General features: G+C 35.7%; 1 protein-coding gene across 2 annotated transcripts; it reads left to right on the forward strand.

The window, feature by feature from the left end:
* Positions 1 to 280: 280 nt before the first annotated feature.
* Positions 281 to 13274, forward strand: LOC135076548 (uncharacterized). 2 transcript variants are annotated; one of them, XM_063970992.1, is made up of 6 exons: positions 281 to 454; positions 5170 to 5235; positions 6576 to 6665; positions 10844 to 10943; positions 12031 to 12084; positions 12763 to 13274. In XM_063970992.1, exons 1-5 carry the CDS (start codon positions 361 to 363, stop codon positions 12062 to 12064), a joined length of 384 nt encoding a protein of 127 aa, XP_063827062.1. In that variant the 5' UTR covers positions 281 to 360; the 3' UTR covers positions 12065 to 12084; positions 12763 to 13274. The 2 variants fall into 2 exon arrangements, with proteins under 2 accessions (XP_063827062.1, XP_063827061.1); XM_063970991.1 differs by lacking the exon at positions 12031 to 12084 and having other exon boundaries at positions 283 to 454; positions 12763 to 13268.
* The last annotated feature ends 12661 nt before the right edge of the window (positions 13275 to 25935 follow it).

Here is a 25935-nt window from a genome sequence, read left to right on the forward strand (position 1 = left end):
GAGAATTTTAATATCACTCTAAATGGGATTTGATAGCGCTTAATGGTTCAAATTCTGGAGAAGTTAATTTTGCAAGACAATAGTATTTGTATTTTCGTTTAGGACTACGTCTCACCGAAATATCACTAGAGCTCAACTTAGCGCCTTACAATTTTAATATTTGCATTGTTCAATCATACAATTACGATCTTAAAAAATGTCTCCGTCTGGAATCAAACTGGGTACACCCTACAGACGTCACGCACAGGCCTCTAAAGAACTTGTGGAGTTATAAAAAGGCATGATGCGCCCCTTACAGCCAGTGCTCGGATCTCGGTAGTGGGACATGCTGGATAACTGGTCGGTTTGATAAGAATCGAGATGAAGGAAACAATCGTATCAGTGCTGGCGCTTCTTGCAGTGGCTTCTATTCGATGCTCCGAGCTTGGGAAGGATGGCTTCAATTATTATAAAGGTGCGCTAAATTTAATACCTTTACAGCTTACATTACAAATATTACAATCATCTGTCTCCCGCTTTGCAACGGAGGGAAGTCTCTATTATATTTAGAACTGCTAGTATATTCTTCTGATTAAATTCGTCGCGAATTAGCTATCCCCGGGTCTACTCTATTCAACCTCCTCTGGTTGGGTTTCATTGGATACCAAGTTGTAGACCCTGGTTATACAGGAGTTGTAGTGGCGGGAAAGAGAGGTAGGACTAGTCCTGAGAGAGACGGTAGAGCAGCACGTGTAGAAAATGTATTAGTTTTCAAGAATAGGAATATCTCAATTTAGATTCGGTACAAATTGTTTTTACTAGGTAGTCTTCAAAATTCTGCTCGAGGAATAATGGAGTGATCCTCAATCAAGTCTTAGTAGTCTTGGAAACCTGCCAAACTTGAAGGCCAAGTAGTATCTACCTGTGTTTTCAATTTTCCTTAAGTGCGTGAAAACAATTTTGTCTACATCGTTATTTTCAGACAGATAATAGGGATTTTTCCTGGGTAAAAAAGCAAGAGTTTTAATTAGTCCGTCAGCTAGCTTATCAAAAAATACTCAACACGTATTTTTCACTTTTTGAAACTAATGAAAATGTAAAGAGATAAAGCATGCCAAAGTTCTAAAGTAAAGGGCCGTGACGTCAGTGAGTGCTTTTGACGTCGCGCGGAACTTCAACGCACCACAACTTTGTAATTATTTGTTTGGTTGACAATTAAAAATATAGTGTTGTGTGACAATTAAAAATGTATTTTTCGATATTAAAATTGACAGACTAAAAAATTTTTTTTAGGAAACTAGCCTAATAAAGACGGAAGATAAAAGTGATAATCTTTTCTTTCATGATCTGGATAGAAACAAAACGAGCTATTTTCAGACAGAGAAATAACATTAAGACCTGCAAACGTTTGCATGGATCGTCCGATCAGTTGCAGGGTTTAATTAATAAAATGCCGATCCGATGCGATTCCGCACTCGATCGAAAAAACGACGCCCGCTCTTTAATGCTTAAAGACAGCTTTCAACGCCATAGTTCTTGTTTGTTTTAATGAGGGCTATCGTTTTTATACTTAACAGTGGCGCCATCTTGATGAGTGCAAATGCGATAGTCCTCCTACCACTTTCGCGCTCACCAGTTGGTGCCACTGTCTTCGCTACTAGCAAGTGATAGGACCTTACTCTACAGTGGCGCTAACTGGTGAGCGCTAAAACGATAGCCCTCATTAGGTTCGAACGGATTGTTGGGCAGAATAGGGAATATGCAAGGTTTTTTTATTTCTCACATTTCAATACCCTTGGCATTATCTAATTAATCAGTGCTTTTCTTAAACAAAAATTTCAAAAGATACCAAAGATCTCATGACGTCATTGGTCATGTTAAAACGTCACGTAGAGTCCCATACAAGTTACTATGGGTGGGTGACATTTGACGTCACCATCAGCTATTTCCATACATACAAAGTAACACTTGTAACTTTTTTGTTTCCAGTCAGACTTCGACACTAGTTTTTCAGAAATTCTATGCTTTAACTAAAGTGTTTTATTTATACATAATTTATTAACTTTTACAATCGATACATATTCCTTATTTAACTATTGGTCTCATAGTAGGTAGTTAATTAGTCTTTGGCTCGTCCTGTATGTTAATATCTAGTAGAATAATAAAAAGAAAACATAGAAGTGATCAGTACAATAACAATGTAAACAAAGAATTGGTTTTCTTTAGTATTTTTCCATCGTGTAACCAAATACTTTCATGTTTTCATATTACCGCCGAGGTAGAGTGAAATTAAAATTAATCGGCGGAAAGTTTCTTCGATTTTTATGTTGCTTGGAGCAAGTTGATTGTGTTGTAATTATATTATGCTGTAAGTACTATTTAAGATTTATTAAATATTTAAATAATAGCGTATACTTATAGACAGACATTACTGAAATCATGATATTGTATCATGCTCAAACAAACACTGAAAGATTTTTTACTTTTTTTTTAATCAAATACCTAAATTTGTTGCCCTCTCCACTGGTTGTGTGGAACAGATCTTTTTCTAGTAATAAAATTGCCTAAATAATGAGTTTCAACCTAAGTATATTTATTGAGTAGTACAATCTGGATTCACCTATCCCTTTATTGTCATCTTATGATAATGCGGGTTACTTTAGCATTAGCCCTAACCATTCAATTTTTCCCACATTGGCTCAACAAAAAAGGATTGAAATTGAGAAAACTATCGTGCAACAGTTGCAACCGACTAAAAATAAATAGGCGTCAGTAACCTAATCTAACATTGCCCTGTCGAATTATGTCGTCTACCGACATTGATATGAAGAGCTGGGGCCTGCATAGGGTTAAAGTAACCCGCAAATACAGTTTTCATAACCTGAAGAGAAAATCTAGTTCAACAAAAGATTTTTTTATAAATCAGCTGTTTCAGGGTTTTCTCCTTCGCTCCATTTGATTGCACATTCCTAGTGTGAGTGGAGTTAATTGGATTTTTTCTTAATTACCATTGAAGTAATATTACTACGTATAGAACAGACATCGCGAACAAAATATGTACAGTGCGGGGTGCGGGGCGGGAATTTGACGGACAGCTGTCAGTCAAATCCATGACTATCAAGTTTCATAATTTATGGCGATAAAATCTGCACCAGAAAATGTCGTACTTCATTGATAGGATTGCACGAATAGTGACGTTCCTGCGGTCGCCTCATCATAGACATTGTGAAACGATTGTGAAAATAAACAAATCGGCTAAATTGTGTTAAATTTTCATGGTGCTCAATAGCAAAAAGGTTCAGCTACTTACATTATTTTCTTTTATTATATTGTGCGTTTCCTGTAATGTAATCTAAGCTTAGACTAAAATTAGCCCTCCTAGACAAGTGACAAAACGTAGCAGTTGAAACATTCGAAATCACTGTGCTCTGCCGTTTTTTGGTGTTAGTTACTTCACTCTGTGATGCGATTTTAAAATTACAACTGGCGATTCCGAATTCACAACTGAGGGGACTGAGGCTAATCGTGTTACTTGTGCTACAAGTGCGTATGGGCTTCATACTGATGCTTAAGCCATTAATTATTTTTTTTCCCGATTAAAATCTAATGTAATCGATAATCGCCCTGAGAATCGTTAACTGGTATTTTCTAATTCGATAAAAAAAAATACCCATCTCTAGTTTAAAACTGTCATCCAACAGCGCACGAAATATTATGAGTTATAGATAATGATACCATTACAGAGGCGACACTTCGTTTACGTTTAGTTTCTGCCTATTGAATTGGATACTGTAAGGAAACATCGTCATCATCATTTTAGCTACTGGACGTCCACTGCTGAACAAAGGCCTCCTCTAATGATTTCCACATCGCCCAGTTGATAGTGGCCTGCACCCAGCGTCTTCCTGCTATCTTCAGTCAGTCCATCTTGAGATTTTAGAAAAATTCCCACTCGTCACGGTAGGAACAAAGCTATGGATGACCCACGCCTTCACTCCAGAACCAATAAAATAACTGAAAGTCAGAAACTTTCAGTTATTTTATTGTCTCTATTGTTAACTATCTCAGTGGTTGAGTACACGTATAATAGCTGTGAGGTAGAAGTTACGGGACTATTCCCACCTCTCCTTTTCACCGCTGCATCTCCTGTGTAGCTAGCACCTAGACTAGTTGATTTAAAGCCAAGGTATATCAGTTTTTAGGTAATGACTTAGTGCATCTAAAAATGTAAAACTTTCTAGTTTTTTGTAACATTGAAAAATCTAAAAAGACGCATCATTTTTTTACCAAGTGTTTCTAAGAAATTTAAATGGAAGCTTTTGATGACAACGTATTGCTTACTTTTTCAGCTGTCGAACGAATCACTTTTATACTCATAGGTCCTGTACATCGGTAGATTTGGTAAATAAATGAATCCATCCGCATTCAGAAACTAAAAAAATTAAAATAGCTGTAATTTTTTAATACTGGATTTGTCGATTAAATTGATCACATTACTGCGCCCTCACGGGTCGGACACTGGTGACCAGACACACTGTACAATAATTATAATTTTAGCCTATCTCGTGAGCTAGGTGTCAATAATTAGGGTGATTTACTAACTAACCAGTCGCATACGAACAACAGCAGTGAGATTCAAACAAGTTTGATCCATGATGCCACACGACTATTGTGTGAGCCCACCCGTAACCCAAGCTTATTTAGCTTAACACAAGGGGCTGGACGGGACTATTAGTAATTTGTGCAATACAAAGTGCTTATAATCTTTAAAAAAATCTTTTTATTGCTGTATTTAACCTTCCTTTCGTATACTAATTTATGCGTCAGTGTCAAGTCTGCGATTTTTATTCTTTGAAATTTTCGTAAAATGGCTGCCGCCGCGGTGACGCCTTGTAATTAACAAATTATAATTAAATTAGTGTTTTAAAGTGTATAAATGTACAACTTAATGGTAAAAAGCCATTCCTTGATTTTTACTTAATATGTATCTGGAGTTATTTGAACAGTATTTTCGTCTATAGGATGGCATATTTCAAAAAACAAAACTGCACTCAAGCGTGTTGTCACAGCAACCGCTGAGCACATACTAATTGAATTTCGGTCCGTGGACCTATTTAGGTGCCAGAAACAGTCTAGTTGACATGTCTTCTCTAGTACGTAGTACATTATAACTCAATGTTAATTACTCAGATTTTTTACGCGCGCGATCTGATGAGGCGATGCTGGAGGGGCCTTCGCCAGGCGAAAGGATGCTTTGTGAGTATTTATTGTGGTGCTAAAATTGTTTGCGCACGTTGATTAGATTGATGCAGTTGCTCTATGTGCATTGCATGCTATTTCAAAGCGTAATTTATGAAAGCTTGATAAATCTTTGTACACTGTCAGATGCCATCAAAATAAAATTGAAAAGTTTTGTCCAAATCCGTCTAGTTTTTGAGTAAAGAAACAAAAGATTAGAAAGAAATATTGCCTACAGAAACAGAAATAACTGACTGACCTTCAAGAGAGGTTAATACAAATCGTGCAATTGACAAGAAATAAAAATATAAGTAGGTACTTTTTTTTTAAAATGAATCCAGTCCCTAATAAAATTTACTCAGAATTCGTAACTACATAAATTTATTTTTAATAAAATATTTTATTTCTTTACTCATAATTTCATAACATTCATATTTTCAACCGACTTCAAAAAAAGGAGGAGGTTCTCAATTCGACCCGTATGTTTTTTTTTTTTTTTTCTATGTTTGTTACGCGATAACTCCGCCAATTATGAACCGATTTGAACAAATCTTTTTTCTGCGTATAGGTAATACCTCAAGGGTGGTCCCATTTAAATTTAATAATAGAAAAAACAACCCCCAAGGGTGGAAAATTGGGGATGAACTTTTTTATACGCAATATCTCCGCCGATTATAAATCAATTTGAACGATTATTTTTTTGTTGAATAGGTATTATCAAAAGGGTGGTTTCATGCGAATTTGAAGAAAATATTTCACCCCCAAGGGTGGAAAATTGGGGATGAACTTTTTTATACGCAATATTTTCAATTTTTAGTTTTTTTTTGTGTTCACGCATTTGAAGTCGGTTTTATTTTTTAAAAAAGTTAATGTAAGAGTCAATTTATTTGTAATATTATTTTTTTGCTGGTCTTAAAGCATCACTGGCCAATGTGTCAATTAAAAACAAAACAATGTCATTTTAATTTGAAATTCGAAGGCCATGTTTAGGAAAAAAGAAAACCACATTATTATTTTCTTTTTTGACATTTCGACTATGCCAGCCAGCGCCCAAAAAAATATAATCTTCTTATAGGTTGAAGTCTGGGTTAGACCGTGTAGGTATGACACGGCTGAGTTGCACCACCTAATTTTGCCCGTAACTATAACGATAACCGGTGCTTTTTGTGGAGTTTGACAGATTTCTGACGTTTGTCAAAGTTAAACCCAGCCTAAGGCGGAGTTGCACCAACGTATATTAACCTTATCAATAACATTAACCGGTGCTTTTTGTATGGAGTTTGACAGATTTTTTGTCAAAGTTAAAGTAAGATGGTGCAACTCAGCCTTAAAAATAAGCTATTTTTCGGTCTGTCTAGATTTCTACCGCACCCCGCTGCAGCTATATCCGGGGCTGCTGCCGGCGATCGAGCAGGAGTACAGGAAGAGGACCGGCAACGTCTTCAAGAGTATGTATCAACGTATGGAATATCTATCTGAATGTGTCTGTGCTAGGGTTGTCTTTACGAGTATTTTAAATGCACATTTAGGTGCGAACCGTGTGACGTAAGACGGCCACAATTTAAAATTAACCCTACACTGCATTCAGTTCCTTATGTGGGACAACCAATATAATTGTTGCTTTTTCTGATTTGAGCCAAGTAGCGGCATCTATCATTACGTAAATAAAGTGACAACAACCAATAGCATCCATTTATTGCATTAGTTGAAATTAGGTGGCAGCACTATCTCGCTTAATCAGTCATTTAATTGAAAATTTTGAACGTCAGCCACGCGCCGTGCGTATTCATTTTGAAAATTTAATTAAAAATAGTTGTTTATGGAATGCAACAGTGGATAAATTGTTTTCATGTCGAAATATCAGTGATCTAAACAAATGTAAGTATATTTTTTTGATTTGGCCGTGTTTCGATACTAAATTTTTACAATTACTGTGTGTTCCCGATGTGTCACTTCATGCAGTGATGATACAATTTTAGATATGTATACTAATGGTATGATGTTGATTATTTTTGCATAGTGGCGAAGAAAACCTCATCCAGCGCTCAAATCCAAAATTATTTGACAATACTATTAGGCAATGAAGATGAACTAGACTCCTCAGGCCGAAAGTGACGATGACATTGCCTCAATTAGATCTACCCTCAACAAACTTTCTGAAATATTTAGCAATAAGTACGGATGACGAAGAGCAATTTTTTTCACTGAACAGGTATGAATTCGCTGCACCATTATCAGGGTCATATGCTGGTGATATGCAGCAGCATAATATACCAAATCCTAGTGGTTAGATCCTGCTGTTCCCTACATTCAGATTCGTGATGCAGTTGGCTTCACGAACACGTCAATCAACAATTGTTTCTTCCGCGTCTGCTGCAAAAGACGCTTCTCCTACGTCTGCTGTTTCCGTCGCCAGAATAAAGCAAAATATCAGCTGGAAAAAAAAATTACCATCCAACAAATCTTCGAGTTTTGAGGGCAAACCGATCTAGAACCAGAAGTTGAAATTCCTTTGCAATATTTCTTGTAATTATTTGCCATTGATAAGAAATACCATGTCAGTAAGTAAACCAGTTTGAAAAATTCAGCAATATCTACACTTCAATAACAATACAACTCAGCCACCAGCAGGCACTGCAGGATACGATCGTCTCCATAACTCAGACATCTAATAGAAATCCTAAAAAAATATCAAGCTTATACCCAAATGAGAAGCATTGTCAGTGGATGAGCAGATGTGCGCTACTAAGGCCTCTATCATGCTGCGCCAGTATTTACCTAATAAGCCTCATAAATAGGAGTAATACTTGATAACTACTACACATGCCCTGTATTGATTACGCTTCAATTTAGGTAGGTCATTGCATGCAGTGCCACATATGGAACAAAATAAAAAAATCAATTTTCTCCTCAACTACTAGTTTTTTTTAATTTTAGCTGTTCTTCCCGTGTTCTAGACCACAAATATTACCTGAAAAGATTTTTTTTTCTAAAAACAAAAAAATCATGCAGTGTAGGGTTAAGCAATGCTATGGAAAGATATCATCTATGTTATCATAAAAGCGAAAGGTCACTGACTGATTGACTCACTCACTCATCACGAAATCTCAGAAACTATAAGTGCTAGGAGTCATACATTTTGCATGGGGGTTTCTTTTGGAACGTAGGTGCTTACTAAGGACGGATTTCACGAAACTCCACCCCTAAGGGGGTAAAACGGGATCCATGCGTACGAAGTCGCGGGCGGCCGCTAGTTACCTTATAATGGTAGCAGGATGCAGGCCGCTACCAATCTGGAAATTAATGAAGGAGGCCTATGTTTAGTAGTGGACGTCTTAATAATGATAAATACCTAAAGCGGAGTAAATTCTTGATAAGTTATTCTTTTTATTTGAAGAAATTCAAGGGCAGAGAAGTTTTAACTAGGGTAGAGCTCTGTTTTTATAAAAATTTGTTCGGAACTTCATTAAATAGGCATAGTCAACCTGATTCTAATTAAATTGCAAATGAAGTAATACTTGAAACTAAAACGAGGTTTCATGAATTATTCAAAGTTTTAAGAAGCCCTATTTTAATTTTTCGCTCTAATAATTTCCAAAACCCATTTAGAACTTCTCCATTTGAAACACATTTTGTACATTAGCACAGAATTTATCTTCATCTGACTCAATATTAATAACAATTCTACGAATTAAAGAAAGAGTGAGTCTTTGAAATTGTAAATTATAGGTAAAGGGCGTTAAAGGTAATTTAAACTTTGATTGAACTTAGCTGGAAATAGAGCAACAATTATTCTCAGTTCTCACCGTTTCATTTACAATAAAACTGAATACAAGCATAATTCAGTGATCTACTAGCGCCCTTAATGAAATATTAGTAATAGAAAAAGATCATAGAATTGTTGTTGTTTTTGCTTTGCTACATCCTCAGTTGAAAAAATAACAACGACTTTATCGAATTCAAATCGATTCCTTATCGATATCGTTACATTGTCTATGTAGTTACGAGTGGAATCTGATCATGGCTAGCTATTTCAGATATTTGGCTTTTGCCTAGCGCTATAGCTAACTAAAAAAGTGAACTCGTTTGAAAAAAATACTTGCCAAAAACAAATGAAAACTAGCATTTATTTTTTTATTGCACTCGCAATCTTGGCTCCATTTCTGTAGCCAGCCAGCCCTCGAAGTAGGAATGCTGTGTTCCAACGTGTTAATATCCGGGGGAGATGGTTATCAGGATGCTGTCTGCGGATTCAATAGCAACATACGCCTAGCGCGGAGTTGGATGTACTCGTAGAATCGCTAGCACTTAATAAGACTGTAGGTACTATATTTTTGTAGCAAAATCGCACTTATTATAACTGCATAAGATAGATGGATAGACAGTATTTATTTGTCTCAAAACAGATAATTGGTGTGAAACTTGAAGCGATGATGTCCGCCTGTACCTTAATACGAGTATTTCGTTAAGAGGATAAAGAAATGTAGCTATGTTAGTGTCAACCACTCAACTAAATACTACTTCCTTCTCGTGTATTTGTTTGCAAACTATTACTATAATAACGTTCTAAATACAGGGTGTCCCGTAATGTAACGTCAAGCCGGAACTGGGTGTTGAGGCAAGTTGTGCTGGTTATCAGAAAAATATAAAAAAAATTCTATGTATAAGATTGTAAACTTTCGCGTTCCATTTGAACTTCAATGGAGAAACACGGGTCTCTACTCGACATTTTTATATGAGTTACATACAACATACCTATGTACTCACGGCTTGACGTTTCGGCTGTGAAGCTGCAGCCGTGGTCACAAGCAGACAGACTGAACTGTCTTAATTATGTATTTCCTGAATACTTCCCTTAAGGTTTTACTTTTCGAGTAATGTGAGACTGATGTCTTGTCTTTGTCTAGTTTGGTCTCGTAGTGATAGGTAGATACCTACAGTGATCTAAATCAAGCCCCAAGGGTCGATTGCCATGTCCAAGGGGTTTACGCAACGGACAATAAATTTAGGCTGGGTTGCACCATCTTACTTTGATTTAAACAAACGTCAAAAAAATCTGTCAAAATCTTTTTTTTTTTATGTGACAGGAGGCAAACGAGGAGTAAATCGATACAAAATACATCAGTTATCGTTATAGTTACGTTCAAAGTCAGGTGGTGCAACTCAGCCTAAAATTGTCAGTTATCGAAGTAAATGTTTTAACCTATGTTTCTGTGACGTATTTCAATAAAACCCACATTTAATGGTACGGCTTTTTATTACCTTTAACACCATTACAAACAATCACATTATCTCTATGCAAACGACGCGTACACCGCAGAGCGAGAGGGGAGAGGGGAGGGGAAGACCGTAGCTGAAAACGTTTCGTTTCTCACACTCTCCCACACTTATTCTAATGAATAAACTTATATATTAAAATCACTTATGTAGTTTTACTAGAGCCACTGTTCACAGGAATTAGCCTCACTGTAACTCTAATTCCTGTGAGCAGTGCAACATTTGATTAACATGCCTTTTCCACTGAGCTCCTTCTACATCTATGATATAGGTCATACCTGGTACACACTCCTCTAGCAAACTATCTTATATTTTACTTTCTGTTTTACCATAATTTGTATATTTGCAGACCACATGCTGAGTAAAGAATTACTTGGGCAGGATGAGAAGAGGAGTTCGAAAACTGCTCTCTCCATGATGCTGCAGGGGAAGCAGGATCCTTACTATGCGTAAGCTATTTTCAATTCTATCACTCTATTCATAAGGTCTATTGGTCATATTTGATTTTGGGTATTTCGAGCATGGCGCTGTGACGTGCTATGCTTAGTAGAGTCACTAATGCCCGTTTTCACCATCAATCCCTAATTTTTAAGTGACAACAAAATTCTTGCTATTTGTTACCATAGGGGTCACTTAAAAATTGGGGATTGATGGTGAAAACGGGCATTAAGTTTTCTAAATACCTGTCAACCAAATTAAGAATCACTATAATCTTCTAAATAGTCAACCAAATTAAGAATCATCATCATCATTTCAGTCATAGGACGTCCACTGCTGAACATAGGCTTAATTACTGAATTAAGAGTACCTCGCACATAATAATTAATACTCAATAGGTACTCAGCATTTATTGCTTATAGTTTCACAATGAGGATATTATATTTTTGCTGATCACTTTTGGTGGTAAAATGGTCCAAAATAATATTCGAACTTAACGTTGCGCTTTGGACGAATTAAAATAATTGTGGTCCAGAAAAGCTACATAAATTGATTCACCACAATTTGCGTTGTGGTTACTTTGCTGTTCAATCGTTGATGAATTTTAATAGCCCAACCGCAACGTAGTTTAATTACTTTTAATCATTAATATTAAACTTTCAGATATACACAAAACGATTTTACTTATTCTGATACATACACGCATCATTAACAACTGTGCTAATTGTAGCTATAATAAAATAAATAAATAAATAGCAAGTGAAAACTATACCTAATCTAAGACCCCACAATTTAATCAGAATGAATAATGCCTGATCTGAAATTACGCAGCTTGCAATATTAACAACAATGTAGATTAAAAACACTCAGTAATTGTAGAGCCAATAATTACAGATAAAAAACCAAAAAACCCTATCACTATTTTGTCTTTTTATAGCAAATTAAAAAGGAGAATGAAGTCGAAACCATTAATCGAACTCCATCTAGTTTACGTGGGGAGTTGAGTAATGGGAACTATTTGCCAGTGAGGCTCATTAGCAGTGAGTCCGACGTAGTTTTAATTGTTTAATTTAAATGAACACTTGATCAATATTGCAGGAACACGGGACATTTTTGTCCTTACGGAAAGTAGCGAGCTCGAGCTGTAGGTAGGTAGGTACATTCTAATTATTCTTAAAAGTTGTGATTGTGTATGGAGGCTTCCAAAATGTTTCTAGTTATCGACGTAGTCTTGAAAGACCTCGCTGAAAATTAAGTAGCTTATGATGACCTTAGCGTGTTCATTGTAGGCCTCTTGACGAATAAATTTCGTTTAAAACCTACCAAGAAAACGACAACCTGTCAACAAGGTTACAAGATTAATGTAGCGCTATGAAAAGTAGCGCTAGATTTCAGATATGAGATTTTCTTGAATTGCCAAAGTTTTCACCTACGTCGCTTCGTATGTACCAGTCGTCCATGCCGCTGTCGCTTACTGTGGTTTTCACGCTATATCTACTGAACAATTGCAATTAAATTGACACTATCAATTTCACCAGAACATTAGAATATTAGAACTCTTTTGAAAAAGGTCTATCGTCTTAGAGCGCTTTCACATTTAGGCGATTTAGCAGCGCGACAAACGCGCGACAGATGCGCTGCCGAAAATTTCATACTATGTGACAGCAGAGCAGATGCATGCCTTCACATAATGTGAACGCCGCTGCTGCGCTGCAGTCGCGCTACTAACGCCCTAATGTGAAAGCGCTCTATTACTTAATCTTATACCTCTAGTTAAATAAACTAGAGTTAAATGTCTGGTGCATAACTGTAGTTATTTGTTTGTTGCAGACTCAAAACTCCACGTGAAGACTTCGTAGATTTAACAAGAGTAGATATTAATTAAACTAATTCTGCATTCCGCGATGTACATGTTATTTGTTTAGGGTTTTAGTATGCTGAAACTTTTAGCTTTAAAATAAGACATGTTACTACATTATTCAATAAAGAAAAATATTTAAAATGTAAAAGTTATTAGTTCTTAAAGACATTAAATTCAGCTGCTGAAAATAACAGTAAATGGTTTTTATCTTTTGTCACAATTGCCTAATGCCTATACTAGAAATTGGTAATGAAGCAACGAATTATGTAATTAATTATGGTAGATGGAATGTCAATATCGTAATTGTTCAAATTCACGATATTACCTATGAGTAGGGTACCATCGCTTGTATTGTATGTATAACAATTAGTTGGCAGTAATTATATTGATAAATTAATAGCAATTACCTGTAATTCTACTCTAATTATTCATATTTAAGAAACAATCTGTACTGTGTATTAAGTTAAAACAACTGTTTGTATGTATATTATATTGTATGATAAATAACAATAAAATATTATCACACCATTTTTAATTTTTCAAACAAATCTCCCAAATTCAAACAATAAAATTACCTTGGGTACTACATTTAGTTACTTGTTTAGTTGTCATAAATTGGGACCTAAATACTTCACAATAGAAAACTTGTAGAGTATTAGTCTGTATTAATTTCTACACACTAAATACCTACCTGAAACCAAACACACGAAGACAATACATCCTTGTCGTATTAGAAACGTACCTGTAGATGTAAAGACAGTGTTTGCTGTAATCAGTTTATGCTATCTACACAAGCGTGAAGACGCATTGAAATGCTCGTGTTGGGTGTACCACACGACACACGTCGTGGTGTATAGAACTATGGAAGACATACCTATGTCTTCCATAGTTCTATACACCACCTCAACAAGTAAACTATTTCATAGAAACAGTTACTAAATAGAAACTTACTACGTGCTGAAAACATTAGCCAAAATGACTTCTAGGGCATCCTAGCTAGAGAGTTTTGCGTTGTGGGTTTTTACGGAACTGACTAGTTCCCAGAGACTCACTTAGCCTGCTTCCACGGATAGGCGTCAAAATGAAACCAACTTTATAACAATCCATGTAACTAAGTGACCTCAAATGTTACAAATAAGAGCCTCAGCATGCATGCGTGAGTTGTGCATTAGTTTTTACATAAGTATCTGCATTCTACAGAAGCTGCAGGTGCAGGTGAAAATCGCGCCATAAGTTCTTAGCCTAAGATGGAAGGTAAGCTAACAATCTATTCAATTTAGGAAAGTTCTAGGGGTTTGTGATCCACATGTTGAGTACCACCTCCGTAGACTATGTCAGCAGCGCAGGTACAATAGATCCGATGGAGCAAAATGGAGGGCCTTGTAATGGCGAGTGGCTTACGGCGCCATTGAGCGCGGCGCCTCGACCGGAACGCCGCTTATGGGATTGGAATGGATTGAACGAAACCAATGAGCTAAATTTAATTTAGTTTTCTATGTAATACGGTCTATTTATTATTAGGATAGTTAAGTCCAATATAATGGGAATGAACGAGAATAGCGAGGAAAGATTACTATGGTCGTGAAATTCTGTCTAGACGTATTGTTATTTTATAATAGGCATAGCTGGGCATTAACTCGTTAATCCGTTAATCGTTAATTAACGAAGTTAACATTTCTATTAACGGATTAACTTTTAAGTTAACTTTAAAAAATGTTAACGGACTCGTTAACAACAAGGCAATGTTATGGTACCATTGAGCTGGTCTGATGATGGAGTCAGGAGGTGGCCATAGAAACTCCTAAATGAAACGGCGGAATCGCATCGAATTTGGGTTAATTGGATTTGTCTTTGTGAGCGCTTTAGTACTAGAAGAAGTCCAGGGTCCTGATGATGAAGTCAGGAGGTGGCCATAGGAATTCCTAAACGAAACGATGGAAACTTATCGAGTTTGGGTTTGTTGGATTTGTCTTTTCAAGCACTTTGGTACTAAATTGTATTGTAATTGTACCAAAGCTCTGAGATTGAGATACAACTAAAAAGTGTATAATAAATAAATAAAACTTTTTTTAAAACAAGCTTTTATTCTGTAATGCAGTTGTACTAAAACGAAAAAAAAATTGTACTTAAATTAGGCAAGGTTTATCGCGCATGGAATTTATTCCTTTTTTATGTTTGCGCTACAAAGCTTTCGAAATTGTTTGAACCTTGCATAGGTACAATATTTTTTTTCGTTTTATTATCACGTATTAACGGATTAACGATTAACGTTAACTTGCGTTAAATCGTCCGAAATGTAACGTTTTAATGTTTAACGAAGTTAATTTTTTTAGTAACGGTTTAACGATTAACGAAGTTAACTATTTGTTTAACGGTGCCCAGCTATGATAATAGGTACCTGAAGGTCGAACCAGGATTCTCCATTAAAAAAATACTACGTTATTTTTATTACAATAAATTCATTCACCATCTCTTCAATGCATACCTACCATTAATACCAGACTTGATGTCGCAAGATTTCAATTTCTCCGTCTTATATTAGGAAAGGATTTTGATCTTTAAAGATGAATGAACTTTTGAGAGTGTCTACTGTCCTGTCTACAGATTATTCTCGATTCGCGAAATCGATATTGTCTATTGTACAGGGTGGATGTTTTTTTAAAATTAGCAACGCTTGATTACTTGAAAACGTTCGAGGTAGGGACGCGTAGGAGATAAGTAAGAAACTGTGCATAATTTCACACAAATTTTTAGTCACTACGGAACGTTTCATGAAACAACAGCGTGCTTTTTGTTTGGGTAATTTTTGGCCCACTCTGTATTTAGATATTTCATAACTCAAATAATATGTACATAACTAAACATTAAAATTGGTATAAAGCATTATGCTATATTGAAGAGGAACAAAAGTTTAATTAGGAATTTAATTTGTTATGCGATTGTACGAGTGCTCATAATGTTAGCAACAATCCAGACTACCTACCATTTCAAAATAATTAACTAAGCCACAAATTCTAAATCATTATACTTAATTTAGGAATACAAATCCCGGTATTTTTAATCTATTCTAATGTAGCTTTGATACTATAAGTCTAGCGCTACGAACTGGTAACCGCTTCGTTGGATGTGTTTGAGTTGATATTGTAAAACTAACTGAGCATATTTGATGAGGTGCTGCTCAGTTATTATAGGATGGAGCAGCCGATGCGTAGGGTTCCAAGAAGATCAGTTACTAACGAGTGATAAGTGAAACATTTGCTCAGCTATCTCAGAAACTATTATTGTTTTAACGCTAAAGTTGTATGAAATTAGTTTAATTTTAGGGTATTTGCCCTTGAAATGTACCTTCTCGTATCTGCGAAAGATTTGATAGAGTGGAATAGATTTTTTTTTTATTTGTGTCCAAATAGGATAACAAATTGTATAAATATTATAGATACAGCAAACTTAAAAACTTGTTTGTTAGATAGCAATATTTCTGTTTAGGTATTAAATCAACCTGAATTTTCTTGCTTCTACGAAATTTGCAGCAAGAAAAGAAACAAAATGGGACACATTTCTCCAGCTACAAAAATATTTTTAAACCCATTTGAAGCTAAAAGAAGTTAGAGAAGTTCTTCACTCTAAAAACCTTTATAAAAAGTGCTACTTTACTAAAGCACTTTAAGAAACAGCAGCCCTGAATTACTTTAATATTTTCAATCAATCTAGTCATCGTAATTTTCCCGCTCACACCTCGCAGCGTGATGAAAATAAAATATCAGAATTTTTAAAAAGCGGCCATAATGAATCCGGATGAGATAATATTGTGAGTGCTGCCAGATCCCTGTAATCCCGGAGAGATGTTCCAGGCTAGTGATGCCGAAAATAATCGAATTAGTTATAAATTAATCGATAGTGTTCACACATTATAACTAAATTTTCAATTGTATTTACTTTCGGCTTGATCGAATTATGATAGATTTGGCATTGACATTGTAAATGCTAGTTTTCTTTATCAATCCTAATCTATCCGTCCATCAACTGTCAAATTTCAATATGTTTTTGAGAGAAATATCAAGGGTTTTCAATGTGTGTACATTTTAAAATTGTTTTTTTTTAAGCAATACTAATTGTAGATATTTGATCGAAAACTGATTGAAATTTGACAGTTGAAGGACGGATTTGGACTGGGATTCATTATAGAAAATCGGCATAAATCTTTCAATTTGATTGATTAACAACTTTGATTTATCGCTCGGTACCTTTAATCGATTTTTGGGTCATAAATATGTCGATAGTATCGATTTATTACTCGACTTACACAATCGATGGCACCACACCACACTCGAAGTCGATTTGTTTTCGTTTCAATAACAGCTTTTAGGGGATCCATGTTTTTGAAAGGGCAACCTCCGAAGGGCGGTGTTAGAGAGTTCTATTAACTTGTTAAAAATGAGCACTCCGTAGAAGCACTTCTTGTCTTCAGTTTCTTTATGATGGGGTCTGTTAAGCTCCTAATTGATGTTTTTGATGACTCTACATCTGCGAAGAGTTGTTTTGCAGGTACAACAACACCATATTATACCTATGTCGGATAAAACAAAAACCACCAAAAACCTATTGTATGATTTTTAAATTGTATTAAGGCTTGGTATTTCTGCTAAAGTAGGTATTTCGCGCTGTCAAAATCTGCGCGCGCAATACTTTGCCGAAGACAGCGCGCCAAAGAGCTCTCGCGGCTACACAGTATAGAAATACGCAGTTTAGAAATACGCAGTTGGTTAGGTTAGGTTGACTTCCTTCCGTTCAAGCGTCACACTCACAGCACTTTCTAATACAAATCATATCCAAGTGATACAAATTAAAACAACTTTCAAAATTTTTGGGAATATATTTTAGAATCGAATAAATATAGAATATAACTGCCAAAGTAAACACGGTTCAAAGAGGCGTGGCGTCACCCGACCTTCCGGAAGTTCCGCGCCGGCTAAAAGAATTTCAAGATTACGTCACCCGACCTATCGGTAGATCCTCGGGAGCTTGAGCGATTGAAAAAACATTTTATGATCAGTTATGTTACTCGTAGTAGCGATTATTTAGAGCTTGGATAATAAATTATAGTTGTTGCAATTCACAAAGCTTTGCATGTGGTTAATTACATTAATCAGTACACGCATCAATTTTGTTCAGTCTTTTTGTTTATTTAGTATGATATTTTTATATAAATAAAAATATCATACTAAAATTGCATACATATTTGTTTGTATTGGTCTGGGTGTTTTCTTTCCATAATTTATGTATAACGTATGTACGGGGCTCTGTATCGAAAATCACTATGAGCAATAAGCATCACACACGGTTACCTGGAGTGCATTACCGCAGCAAAAAGCTTGCCATCTTGAATGAACGGTATAATATCGAGGTTTCGTCAGTACAGTTGCGAACAAAGGTGTTTGTGTAGTGTAGTTGAGTTGAGAGGTCAGATTATTGAAATAATAAAACGAACATTTTATTTTTTAAATACATTTTAAAAATAATTTACATTACAGATAACAATGAGAGGATGACATTGCAAGGTGGTGCCAGTCCAGTCTTAAATCCGTTGATATATGCTGCATCTGCCATGTTTTTGGCTAAAAGATTCTTCTATCTTGCAGTTTAGACTTTTATTACAGACCTCAGACAGTATTTTTGGAAAACTTTTACGCATGGTGGAGGAAGGGACGCTCTAGAGACTCAAGTCTAGAAGGAGTCACATGAACTCCAAGTTTTAAATCCGTTGACATCTGCTGCATCTGCCATCTTTTTGGCTAGAGGTTTCTTCTATCTTGCAGCTTAGACCTTTAGCTACAGACCTTAGACAGTATTTTTGAAACATTCTTACGCATGGTGGAGGAAGGGACGCTCTAGAGCAGTGGTTCTTAACCGGTGGTCCGCGGACCACTGGTGGTCCCTGGAGGCATTCCAAGTGGTCCACGATGTGCACTTGCACACCTTGGTCAAAACCACTTTTAACTGGTTTTTTCAGTCAAACTGGTTTTGACCGATTATGAGGTGATCCCTGACAAGACAGAAATTTGGTAAAATGGTCCCTCATGACTTAAAGGTTAAGAACCACTGCTCTAGAGACTCAAAACTACAAGGATACACATGAACTCCAGTTTTAAATCCGTTGATATCTGCTGCATCTGCCATGTTTTTGGCTATAAGATTCTTCTATCTTACGGCTTAGACCTTTAGCTACAGACCTTAGACAGTATTTTTGCGAAAATTCTTACGCATGATGGAGGAAGGGACGCTCTAGACACTCAAGTCTACAAGGAGTCACATCAACTCCAGTTTTAAATCCGATGACATCTGCTGCATCTGCCATCTTTTTGGTTAGAAGATTCTTCCATCTTGCAGCGTAGACCTTTAGCTACAGACCTTAGACAGTATTTTTGTGAAAATTCTTACGCATGGTGGAGGAAGGGACGCTCTAGACACTCAAGTCTACAAGGAGTCACATGAACTCCAGTTTTAAATCCGTTGACATCTGCTGCATCTGCCATCTTTTTGGCTAGAAGATTCTTCTATCTTGCAGCTTAGACCTTTCAAGGAGTCATATGAACTCCAGTTTTAAATCCGTTGACATCTGCTGCATCTGCCATCTTTTTGGCTAGAAGATTCTTCTATCTTACAGCTTAGACCTTTAGCTACAGACCTTAGACAGTATTTTTTATTATTTATTTGTGTCAGTGTGCTCTAAGAGCTAAGAGTGTAAGACGATTGTATGTAGGTACTATTAAAATGTAATTTTAACTCATTGGTTTTGTCTCATATTTGAGGAATGTACTATGTATCATGAGTAGAGTCTTCGTTTAAAAGGATGCGAACGATTTAAATTTCAATAGGTAGACAAAATTGATAAGTTTTAATTATCAAAAATTTAAGCTTTCTCCAGTAACACTGATATTATTATACTGTGACTCATCAAAGTCATCATTGTCAAAAATATTGACAAATCGCGAACTGTCACGGCCAAAAAACTGACACGCGTCCGTCCTCCGTAAGCGCCACCGCGCGACTGATTGAGATTATCCAAGCCGTCATGGACGATTTTTTCCACATTTTTTAACATAGTAACTAAATAAGACGCAATATAAAAATTTCATCCGTTAAAAGCCCTCAAGTTATTTCTGAACTTTAGTTTAGTAAAAGATTTAGAATCTCAAATCGCTTATTTTAAAAATAAAACCATAAATAGAAAACGAATAGAGGTAACTTTGGGAATTTATTCTATCGAGTCAACTTCATCAAATCGTGTTTCCATCCGTTAATAGCCCTAGAAAATATCCTCAACTATGCCCAATAAAAATCTTAGCCTTTAATTTTACTGTTTGCCATTTTCTCTGCTACCCGGCCTTATTTAATAACTTTCTGAAAATGTTAGTTGTTAACCTATTAGCATTCATGGGTTAACCGGCAGACCGCTAGACAGATGAAAACTTCTAAAAAATAACACATTTTTACAAAAACTTAACAATTTTCACCTGCTATATTGTTCTGTTGAAATTGTAACTTCCAAGTTCCAAGGGCAGGAAGGAGGGTAAATAGTGATTCCAAATAAAGTTTGGGCAGCAGAGTAAGCCGTTATGAGGTTTTGTTAAAGGTATGTATACTAAACCAACCTTGTACAGGCAAGCACCTACGTAACTTGCAATTTGCTAATGGTACACAAACCTATTAATTTTGGGATAATGGTAGGGATAATTTAATTTAGTGGATAATATTCTACGTGCCGGATTCACGTAGAAGATTCGAGATTTCCACTATTCTGACCCACGTTTTCCGCTCAATTACAAGACACGTTTCAACAAAAAACTCATTTCAAATTCCGACTTGGGTTTCACTGTTAATTCGTCGTATTTAAATCTATTTTGCTTGAAATTAATAAAGGACGTGAGTCGGTTGCCAACTGCCGGCAGCATGACGACTCGCCCAATTTCGCCGGGTGTTCTAAAATTTATTGTTTCTTATTAATTAGTGCGGTTAAATAATTATTAAGGAAACTCGAACGCAACTTTCTTTGGGATCTAATTGCTCCCCGCAAGCCATCTATGAAAGGGGGTCGGGAAGTTTGTATAACTCTGGTAAATAGTTGTGGCTTTCAAGCCATGTCTTTATTAGGGCAAAATAACGGAAAAGTGCCATTCAGGGACGCACCTCACGTCCATAGTATTAATTTTGGGTTTATTGAATAATACGTGCCCTACATACAGGATCTGAGGAGGATCTGAGAAATTGGGCACTCCGGAGAAAATTGGCCTAGTCACTTCTAATGCCGCTCTAATAGCTTCTCTGTTGAGAGGCCCAAGGGCGAGGATTGATTAAATTTGTCTAAACTAAACCATTATCTGAGCTTTCTTCTAATAGACTGCCTCTGTATGAGATCAAAGAGGCTGTAATTTACTTAATTAACTGTTGTTTTGGTGAAGGATATTCATTGTTTACTTTGTGAACATGCTTCTTACTTCTTGTCACAATAATGTTATTCAGTTAACCACGCACATTTACGAAATTCACCCTTTAAAAATGTTTGATTAGCTACAATATTTCTAAAATGTTACACTATGTCAGTACGTAACCCACCTCTAATGGTGTATTTTAAAAACCGGACAATACTTTTTGAAACTAGCAAATTTAGCAAAATCTACTTGAACTCTGCTATAAGAAGTACGGTTAGAAAGCAAACATCCAACCAATACAACAAAATATTAGCAATAAAAGTTGGGATGGAATAGAATCAGAAAACCGACGGAGTTACAAAACTGAACTCTTAAACTCAATAAGTTGGGACCCGTTTAAGTGAATGTCGCGTGTTTGTTGAAAGAAGGGTTGCCAAATGATGGCTTATTACTCGTACTATAACACCTATTGAAATACTTTTAAAAAGCTTTGAAGGTTAAGCAAAAAAACTTAGAAAAACGACAATATCAAAAGTAAAGTTAAAACAGTGATATCAAACAAGACTCGTGGAAGGCGGGGCCATAAGTAATTTATGAAACAGTCACTCGCCAATATTTTATTAATTATTACGTAATAATAAACAACGCTATGCCTGCCTTTGTGTCTGTCGTCTCGTCACCCAAATTAGTGTGAGTGAGAGAGAAATCGTGTAAATACATTGTTTTATTAATACACCGTCTGCCACGACTCTTTGCTCAATTATGATTTTACACTTGAAAAAGTGGGCTTAATTGGGACATGAACCACATTTGACCCTACAACCTCTACCTCGACTTTACGCCTTAATGAGAAGATTTTTAAAATGTCAGTATTTATTTATATTTATTTGCCATTAAACTCAACAATACGTTCACATGATACATAACAAAATACTCGTATCATTACCATCTAGCCACGTTCTAAATATTATATAAATGAATACTTAGGTGTACTTTTCGGATTGTTCGCAAACATTTACTTTAAAAGTAAACAAGTATACAATTATGTATAAGTAGTGAGTTGATGGTTAGATTATGCAGAACCCAATTCTCTCAAATACGTAGGTTCGAGCTAAATATATTGTTTAATTAAAGCACTCAAACTCCAATAACAATAAAAGCCAGCCTTGAATGGTGAAAAATAAATTGCGAACCTCTTCTAGACTGCTGTCGGGTACTTTGTTGGACTGAAAGCTCGATAAGTTGTCGATAATATCATTTTACTTGTATGAATTTAGTCTCGAGCAGATAATACCTAATTGTGTTCAATAATATTGTGATAGTCATAGTATACGACATGGTCTAATAGTACTAAGTAGGTACTAACTATAATTTCATACCACCATTAGGCAATGATTTTTTTTAACAGATTAAAAGTCTTAATGATAATTTTCAGACATGGTAAATACATACATACATTACAAAACAGAAAATAATGTTTGCAACCAAATCAAAGCTTCACCGATATCGATAAGAAGAGTAGTCACGTCTCTACACTCGAATAACTTTAGAAAGCTCAACAAACGAACGGGACAAGCAGCATTTAACGATGTCTGACGCCAATCGACAAGGGCGGCTTCAGTAGTATATTTCTGTAAAAATGCGGTCATTATAGTGTCATTTATTACCTTTTTTGTACCCACTCTCATACAACTGGATAAGATGACACGAAAGCTTAATGTGCTGTTAAGAAAACCTTTGGAGTAGGTATTTAGAATTGCAAGTAACTTCTACCTTAAAGAGACAATAGGATTTTTTTTCAGCTGATTTAATCGTTTCAGCCAAATGACGTCCACTGCTGGACAAAAACCTCACCCAAGGATTTCCATAACGACTGGTACTGCGCTGCCTGCATCCAGTTACTTCCCGTGACCTTCACCAGATCCTTTTCAGATTCAGCTGATTTAAAGCATTTAATTATAAAGGCGCTATAATTTGCGTCGTTGCGGGTCCAATGACAGTTTAACTTTCCCCCAGGACAAACTTGACCTTCATTGGTTGGGTTTTTTATTGGCGGTCAAGCTGTAGATCCTGGCTAAACAGGAGTTGCAACGGTGGGAACAAGAGATGGGAATAGTCCCGAAAGTGTATGTTTTTTTACTCTACATAGTACACCTAATCTAGTTTATTTTATATTTCCTTGCAAATGAGGAAGCAAATACACATCGTACGAGTACGTAGTATCTATGGTACGTGCATATGTATCTTACTTAACAGAAATGGGGTGGAAAATAGACGTTATTGCTGTAATATTTTCTAGCTGAATAACTTTTATCCTCATAAAGCTACCTATTCGATATTATTGTAATCTACGACGCTACCTTCGCATAAAAATTTTAGTTTGATTATTTACGGTATGGAGCTGTGTTGGATAAAAACTCTAACATTGTAAGAATGGGTGTTTTAACCCATTTAGCCCTACCGTACCCTATGTGGTACGGTATCTTTTCGAAAATATTTCGAAGTACCAAACTGTTGTTAATTTGTAAAAATGATTGTGACATAGCTGTAAGCTGTGTAAGCTTAAAGTGATTATTTTACATAAAAATATTTAAAAATATGTTTTAACAAGTGGTTTTGGAAATATTTATGAAATTCCTCGACAGAAAACAAAAAAAATATTTACAATGTATTTAAGAAGGTATAATTTCTTATTATTCATGGTAAATTATGTTATTTATCAATTTTATTTTAAAAATAAAGTACAATAGATATCATGACTACAAAAAAAAATATTATTGAGATTATTTTTATATGGTTTATTCCAGTCTAAAATAGGTGTACCGTATAAGTTACAGTAGGTCTATGCATGAGCAAATCATGCGAAAAAATATAATTTAATATTTATTATTTTTATTTGTTTTAGGCTATTGATGCTTCACTATATTACCACAACTCATGAAAAATTTGATAATTTCAGCAAACATAAAGCAATCTTGGTATTTTTCTACTGCTGTCTTGTCAGATGACCGGTAATGATGATCAGATTGGCGAAGATTTAGGCGATAAAGATAGTGTAACTGTAAATAATAACCCTCAGAGTTTTCTTCGATGGATTTGCTAAATTTCCATCGTCGTGTTGCTAAATGCGATTATGGATAGCACTAGACCTAACAAATCAGAAGAAGCCAGGTCTTCTTCAGCCATCCTCACTAACTTCGGAGATGGTAGGAAAAAAGAACCAAATGTGGTTAGTATCACAGAAAACGTCTTACAATATATGCCAAGTGTGATACTAGTGATTATGTGATTTTATTTTTATTTTATATCATACAAAAATAAATAAAAATCTTCTTTGAACAACGACTATGTTTTGCTTGCTTATAGACCTACTGTACCCTTTATGGTACGGGCTCCCCACGGCCCCCTATTTATGGATTATGTTTTTAAATATTTTTTTCATGATTTTTAGGCTTCCCTTTGTAAGTTTTTGCTGAAAAATCGATATTTATTTACAAAAATAATTATCGGTCTAAATGGGTTAATTGCTTTATCATAAAACGTACTTTGGGATTTACGCTCAGTTGCACCACGTAACCCTATCGGTATCCGTTGTTTTTAATGGAGTTTGACAGATTTTTGACGTTTGTTATAGTTAAAGTACGAGTAAGATGGTGCAACCCAGCCATAGAATTAACTTTTATGTAGGTGCCTAATTATTATTATAGCCTTTGCCAATAGAATACGCTTATAGATACAGCTAACTCAGACACTCTTTGTCTCTGTTCAAGTCTTATGAAAAAACTATTTTTTATGCATAAAAAGGCAGCTATTTGGCCGCAATCGCACCTGGTGTTAAGTGAGATGCAGTCTAGGATGGTACATAATATCTGCCCTGTAAGTGCCTATTCACTCACGCCTTGAATAGGTCTTGAATTTTTTACTGAAATAATGTTCAGACCAATGAAACTTTCTAGTAGATTTTCATTATAAAAGACTTGGCCACAGATATATCTATATCTGTGGACTTGGCTCTCCTAACGCAGAGTTTTATAATTGTTATTAATCTTCCCCTACACAAGTAGCAGCATTTTTATTCGTTAGAAGTGAGCAGCGAAAGTTATTAAACAACTTTTAAACTTTGTTACTTAATTTCGTTCATTATTTTGCTCTGGGTGATATTTATGTGAGCAACTTTGACGGCAACTTGGATTGGAGCTAAATTACATTTTTGGGCTCGCAAGTGAGTGCCTGAAATAGTAAATGCTTTATAATGAGATCGACAAAAATGAATTATTCACATTCCCTTAGGGGTTTTTATTGTTTTTTTTAACCCCAACGAAGAAGCTCTTGGCCTGTAAAGGTATTTTCATAAAGATCTTAAAGAAACTTATTTTCTTGTTTTGCCAATAGATTGGCACTGAAATGTTTCAGTGAACTCAAAATTATTTATCACTTAGGCTGGGTTGCACAATATTACTTTAACTTTGACAAACGTCAAAAATCTAACTCCATACAAAAAACACTGGTTATCGTCAAAGTTACGGTCAAAGTTAGGTGGTGCAACTCAGCCTTAGAAATAAAATTATACCGCCACTCTCATTTCTGTTTGATTTCAAAGTTGAGTGGGAGAGGATGACTTGTTTTATGTGTAACTAGCTTTCCGCCCGCGGCTTCGCCCGCGTGGAATTTTGTCTGTCACAGAAAAACTTTATCGCGCGCGTCCCTGTTTCA

This window comes from Ostrinia nubilalis, chromosome 12 (genome assembly GCF_963855985.1).
Source record: "Ostrinia nubilalis chromosome 12, ilOstNubi1.1, whole genome shotgun sequence".
Classification (NCBI taxonomy): Eukaryota; Metazoa; Arthropoda; class Insecta; order Lepidoptera; family Crambidae; genus Ostrinia; species Ostrinia nubilalis.

What these genes read in the sequence shown, in the direction of transcription:
- LOC135076548 (XM_063970991.1), top strand. Translation starts at nt 361, where the DNA reads ATGAAGGAAACAATCGTATCAGTGCTGGCGCTTCTTGCAGTGGCTTCT. An exon ending in GACCGGCAACGTCTTCAAGA is followed by an intron (nt 6,666 to 10,843) that starts GTATGTATCAAC and finishes GTATATTTGCAG; the next exon opens with ACCACATGCTGAGTAAAGAA. An exon ending in AAGCAGGATCCTTACTATGC is followed by an intron (nt 10,944 to 12,762) that starts GTAAGCTATTTT and finishes TGTTTGTTGCAG; the next exon opens with ACTCAAAACTCCACGTGAAG.